This window comes from Sinocyclocheilus grahami, unplaced genomic scaffold, assembly GCF_001515645.1.
Source record: "Sinocyclocheilus grahami isolate Dianchi unplaced genomic scaffold, SAMN03320097.WGS_v1.1 scaffold186.1, whole genome shotgun sequence".
Taxonomy (NCBI): Eukaryota; Metazoa; Chordata; class Actinopteri; order Cypriniformes; family Cyprinidae; genus Sinocyclocheilus; species Sinocyclocheilus grahami.
In genome coordinates this window covers 939,448-946,137 of record NW_015505365.1, presented here as the reverse complement: position 1 = coordinate 946,137, position 6,690 = coordinate 939,448, and the positions used below count along the sequence as shown (strand labels likewise).

At 32.9% G+C, this 6,690-nt stretch overlaps 1 protein-coding gene across 1 annotated transcript; it reads left to right on the top strand.

Annotated features, from left to right (window-relative positions):
• Nucleotides 1-396: 396 nt before the first annotated feature.
• On the top strand, nt 397-5,311 carry LOC107594577 (FYN-binding protein). The gene is made up of 10 exons (XM_016284668.1): nt 397-402; nt 444-603; nt 795-891; nt 976-986; nt 1,126-1,183; nt 3,637-3,683; nt 4,014-4,080; nt 4,864-4,963; nt 5,039-5,201; nt 5,277-5,311. The coding sequence occupies exons 1-10, from the start codon at nt 397-399 to the stop codon at nt 5,309-5,311; spliced, it is 744 nt and encodes a 247-aa protein (XP_016140154.1).
• Nucleotides 5,312-6,690: the final 1,379 nt, after the last annotated feature.

Here is a 6,690-nt window from a genome sequence, read left to right as displayed (position 1 = left end):
ATGCCTCTCTCACTCTCTCTGTCTTAATAATTTCCATTGTTAATTTTCATTTTATGTATTAAATATTTATTTATTTATGCGTGCATGCATGAAATGAGACCCAGACTCAGTTTTTATGAGTTTACTTTGCTCATAGACATTGTGTAACTGTAATTTTGTTTATAACAAAACAACAATTACACAACTGTAACTGAAAAAAATACATAAAAAAATATAGATGTGTGAATATATGTGTATTTTTTTTTCATTTATTATATTATTTTGTCATTTTGTGACCCAGACTCGTGTTTCACGAGTTTTTCCCAAAGACATTTTGTAACAGTAATTTTGTTGCATGTTTGTACAAATGTTTATTTCTTTCTTTATTTTATTACTTTTTAATACAAATAAGTGACAATGACTGTAAGAAACTTGCATCATCACTGCTGTTTGTGCTCGGATAGATCAAGGGTCCGATATTGGTGCTTGAAACGGTGAAGGCCAGTGTGGATCACAAGGGAGGAAAGAACAAACTTTCACTGAAGCAGGGAGAGAGCATTGAAATTGTGCGCAAAACAGAAAACCCAAAGGACTATTGGCTCGCCAGAAACCCTGAAGGCCAGTGTGAGTTACTCTGCCGCACTGTACTGGATTTACATCACAAAGAATTCAGTAATGCTTCACATACTGACAAGAGCTGCTAAACTGAACATGCTCTGTCTATATTAGGCTGAAGCTTCCTGTTTGTCTCTTCCTCTTTGGCTGGCCATGGTCAGCTGCTATTTTGACTTTGTGTTGGTGTGTTTTTCATGTAGATGGCTTTGTGAAGCCTGACACTCTAGATGTTGTGAGAAGCACATCGGATGGACAGGAGGTGTATGATGATGTGGGCGCAAATGATGACGTCAATAAGTAAGAGAGTAACTTATTAAAGATTATTAACACTATTCAGGTTAATTTGTTATTTGCAAAATTTATATTATATATTTTTTTCAGTCTACCAGATGGTAAGCCATTGCATTATACATTTCATAAATATGAATTAAATCACATTGCAATCATGTAGTGAGTGTCAAATGAAGGAAACATAAAGGAAATGACTTTTTTCCCCCCTTGTTCACGACTTTGTCACGTGACTACTTCCAGCAGCTGAATGTGATGCTGATATTTATGATTGTCCAGATGATCCACAAGCTGATTTCAGGTGATTCATGTTCAGAAGCATTTAATGCTGCACAAATACTGACATATAGGCGGAGCGTGTGTAAGGCTGGCCACGGAGTCTTGGTGCAAAAATGCCACTAAATTGGAAAAAAAAATGTCCCTGCACAAACAAATTAAATCTATTAAGTCTGTTGCTAACAAAGTGTAAATGAATAGAAAGTGTCGACTGCGGCTTTAAATTAAGATTTGCTCATGTTGCACCGTATTTCCTTTTAGGCGTTTTTTTCAGTGTTGCGCATTATAACCAATCACACACGATTCTGTTGAGCTTAGGAATGCAGTGGCCAATCAGAGGCGTTCAGATGAGTCATCGCTGAAACTCATCAGCTTTGTTGAACGCACGCACGTTATAACCATAAACAACAAAGCGCAGATGTACGTACAACGTAAGTAAGGGATTCATTTCGCAGTTTAGACAGCTTCAGTGATTATAACGATACTTTTGTTTTTTTGAGAGTGCGATAGATCAAAGTTAGTGATAATGTCATTTCTGTACATAATTTATTCGCCGTTTGAATAACCGTGGGAAGGAAACGTTATATAATTATCAATTTCTAATGTTTTAATTAAATTGTAATCACACTAAATGCAAATTCAGTCCCATTAAACATATTTGATTAGCCTACATGACACCCATGTCTGGTTCTTGCCTAAAAAGACAAGGTATGTGATGTTTGTAGTCAGGGCTGGACTGGGACAAAAAATTGGCCCTGGCATTTTTTGGTCCAGGCGGCCCATCACCACTTCGATATATATATATATATATATATATATACACTACCAGTCAAAAGTTTTTGAATAGTAAGATTTTTAATGTTTTTTAAAGAATTCTCTTCTGCTCACCAAGCCTGCATTTATTTGATCCAAAGTACAGCAAAAGCAGTAATATAGTGAAATATTTTTACTATTTAAAATAACTATTCTATTGGAATATATTTTAAAATGTAATTTATTCCTGCGATTTCAAAGCTATATTTTCAGCATCATTACTCCAGTCACATGATCCTTCAGAAATCATTCAAATATTCTGATTTGCTGCTCAAAAAAACATTTATTGTTATTATTATTATGTTGAAAAACAGCTGAGTAGAATTTTTCAGGTTTCTTTGATTAATAGAAAGTTCAGACGAACAGCATTTATCTGAAATATAATTATATATTTATAAATATAATTTTTTTTGTAACATTGTAAATGTATTTATCGTCACTTTTGATCAATTTAAAGCATCCTTGCTAAATAAAAGTATTAATTTCTATCATTTCCCCAAAAAATAAAATCAAAAATTAGGACACACACATCAGGATAGGTTAGACGTCTGCCTCCGCTGTGAGTCCCTATCAAGCACTTTACCAATTCAACTACTCTCTTCTTCTCCTCCTGCCTGGCTCTTTGGCCCGCATCACTCACCGCAGAGCAAGCCTGTTCTTGATAATGCTGCCGTGAAACGTGGGAAAAGCCGACGAGGAAGAAGTTGGGGTGATGCGATCTTTATATAAGCAGAGCAAAATACTTAATTGCTCCGTCTATGATTACGCTGTCAATACAGGAGACAAACCAATGGGCCACTGGCTGCTCGTTGTCCCTGCGTGATGGTTTTCGGCAAAAAAAACATTCTGTCGGCCCCTTAAATTATTAAATTCGATTACCAATCCAGCTCTGTTTGTAGTTAATAGATTTGACTGCTTTTAGCCTTACCCTGGAGTTGGTTCACCCTCCGCCTATGAATACTGATATATTCATCCAAACAATTATGACAGCAATTTTTGTTTATTATTAACTTCCATGCTCAGCACTTAAGGTGCAGCAAGATTTTTTATGTTTTTGAAAGAAGTCTCTTATGCTCGTTAAGGCTGCATTTATTTGATAGAATATACTGTATTTCTGAGCAAATAAATGCAGTCTTTGTTAATTAATTCATTTATATTTTATATAATATTGCGAAGTATTATTACAATTTAAAATAGCTGTATTTCTTTGAATTCATTTTCAAATATAATTGATTTCTGCTATGGAAATGCTGAATAAAAAGATATTCATTCAAATATAGTAAATTCACCAAATCATCTTTATTTTAATATTTATTTTTAAATGTAGGGGTTTTGAGCTTGTCATGTCTATTATTAAAATATTTACATGTCAAATTATATTATTTATCATTTATAATGTTTAAAAATGTATATATCTTTTTTAATTTTTTTATTTTATACATTTAAAAAAAAATTGTATAGTCATTTATATTATATTTATATAAAAAAGTATATTGTGTCATATTAAAATAAAAAACTAATCTGTGCAAATTCCACACTGATAGGTGACAGTCTAAAGTCGTAAAGTTTTTAAGTAAATGAGTATTATTCAAAGTGCCTTTTAAGCTGAAGCACATATATAGTGGATTTACTGCCATCTGCTGTAATATTACTGCTGTTTTACAGCTTTCCACCTCCACCTCCTCCAGACCCCACTGCATTTAATGGTGTGTGTGAGTAATACTGTATTCTAACTATACATTAATATAACATGTGAATTTTGTATAAGCACAGCCATATGAATAATCTAACAGCACTGGATTTATTTAACATTCAGAAATGCGTAAAATATACAATTATTGCTCGCATTTAATGGTTGAGTGTTGTAGCTTGGTGCTAGCAAAGCCAAGAGCATTGAATTGATTCTCAAAGAATCCATGAACAATGAATGCACAAAAACGTTTATCTTGAATGCAGTGTTGTTGCTTTGGATTAAGGTTATCTGCCATATTCATAAATGTAAATGCTCCACCCAGAGCCTTTTTTTGGTGTCTGTCCAACAGGTGCCACTGATGAGACATATGATGACATTATTCCAGCAGACTTCCCTCCTCCATCATCTCCTAAAAGGTTAGGGTTAGGTTATTTTTCTTTTTTTTCCATATTATTTTAGTAAGCAAATTTGTAAAGTGCCCTTTCCCATGCATCTTTAATATTTTGGCAAGTAACTTTTACATTTACATTACACAAGTCGGTAAGATTTTTTTAAAGTCCTTATGCTCACCAAAGCTGCATTTATTTGAAAATTACAGTAAAACAGTAATATTTTGAGATATTAATTATTATATTTTAATATTATTATATCTTTGTGGAAATTGATATTTTTTCAGTATTCTATAATGAATAGAAAGTTCAAAAGAACAGCATTTATTACAAATGTGGCAAAAAACAATACATTTTTACTGATCCCGAGCTTTTGAATGGTTGCTTAAATCACTTAAAAATATCTAAAATCATTGCATTATATAACAAAATATCAAAACAAGTCATTTATTGTATGTAAAAAAAAGTTTTGTAGCAATACATTTCTCAAAAAGAAGTTTAAAATGATCTTAAGATGAAAAAAAAACAAAAATAAACACTCATGTTTGACATCAAAATAAGGACATTAAAAAAAAAATCATATTTTCCATAAAGAAAATGAATCCTACAGTGGGACAATGCAGGATATTTACATCTTGATATTTTTTTCCCACAACAAGTAAGCACATTCACGGAGTTCTGGTTATTTAATGTGTTGTAACTTTTAATCAATTGAACGTGTCCTTGCTGAATAAAAGTATGTAATTTCTGAGCCTCGCTGACCTCAAACGTTTGAATGGTAGTGTATGTTAAGTCTCTCTTTTACCGCAGCTTTCGAAAGTTCAGCTCAACAAGACAGACAAACGAGATGGACCCGAAGAAAAAGAAAAAGTTTGAGAAGGAGGAGAAAGAGTTTAGGAAGAAGTTTAAAGTAAGATGCATTTGTTTGATGGATGGTAAGTGAATGACTCTGTATACTACTAACCCTCATTGCCTCTTCTTGCAGTATAATGCGGAAATCAAAGTGCTGTATCAAGCTACTGTTCTCCAGTCGCTGTCTATAAAGAAGTTTGGTAATAAAGACTTGCCAGTCAAACCTGGAGAAATCATTGATGTGATAGTTCATCCAGTAGATGACAAAATCATTGCCCTGAACAGCGAAGGAAAATGTGAGTTGATTTAGGACATAATACATGTCCTAGCAGAAGAGGAAACTCTTATTAATTATTCTCTCTCTCTTTCAGTTGGCTATGTGTCGACTGCTAATTTAGAGCAGTAAGTATAGTCTTCCTGTTCTATTTCTATTCTGGTTAGACGATGTTTTGCATGAAAACATTTCTTCACCCTAGCCAATAGATACAGGTTTTGCATTTCTAAGCACACTTGGCTTATTTGATATGCCTAAATGTTAGTGAATGTTGAGTAATTGTTGTGTAAAATTCAGCAATGCCGTTTTGATTTTATATCAATGGTCGATCAGTTTGACCTAGGGCTGGACAATAATTCAATATCAATGTATCGCGATATAATTTTTTTTCAATAACGGTGATATGATTTTTAAACACATTTTCGATATACATTACCAGTGTTTCCCATACATTGATTTATTTGTGGCGTTTGACTTCGTTGAATAAACATGAGCACTGCACGTTTCAAAATCAAAACACGTGCGGGTGTTTTATATGAATGTATCTCTGAAGGGAAAGAACTGTTTTCAGAAAAGTTTTCGATGGCATTTTCATTTGATCTGATAAAGAAGTGTTAATGAGCGGAGCTGATTTGATTACAGTCGTTACTGGAGAAACCGCTAGTTCTGCCGCTCTCAAAGCGCCTCCTGCTGGCAGACAAGCAGTTTGCATTTTCAATAATAAGCCTGTCTCCAGCAACATGTTTTTTTGTTGCTCCTCTTTTTTTTTCTGCAGCAACTCGGAGCACTTTTCATACTCTTTATACTGGCTAAAGGACATTTGTTTCAATCTATAAGAATAATCAGCCTAGACTACCAGTCAAAAGTTTTTGAACAGTAAGATCTTTAAATTTTTTTAATTTTTTTTTACGAATTCTCTTCTGCTCACCAAGCCTGTATTTATTTGTCAAAAGTACAGCAAAAACAATAAAATTTTGAAATATTTTTACTATTTAAGATAGCTACTTTCTATTTTAATATATTTTCAAATGTAATTTATTCCTGTGATCAAAGTTGAATTTTCAGCATCATTACTCCAGTCTTCAGTGTCACATGATCCAGAAATCATTCTAATATGCTGATTTGCTCCTTATCAATATTTAAAACAGTTGAGTACATTATTTTAGGATTCTTTGTTGAATAGAAAGATCCAAAGATCAGCATTTATCTGAAATAAAAAGCTTTTGTAACATTATACACTATTCCATTCAAAAGCTTGGAGTCAGTATGATTTCTTTTTCTTTTCTTTTTTTGGAAAGAAATGATAGTTCATTCTGACAGTCTTGGGAATATTAATGGGGTTTTACATCAGCAGAACGTTCTAAAAGTAGGTTTAAAATGTGCTGTATTGACTTGAAATGTACCCAGAAAACAAGTAGAAATAAAACTTCCATCATTTGAATGAATATCTGAAAGAAAAATAATAGTTTTATATACACACACACACACACACACATGTATATATATATATA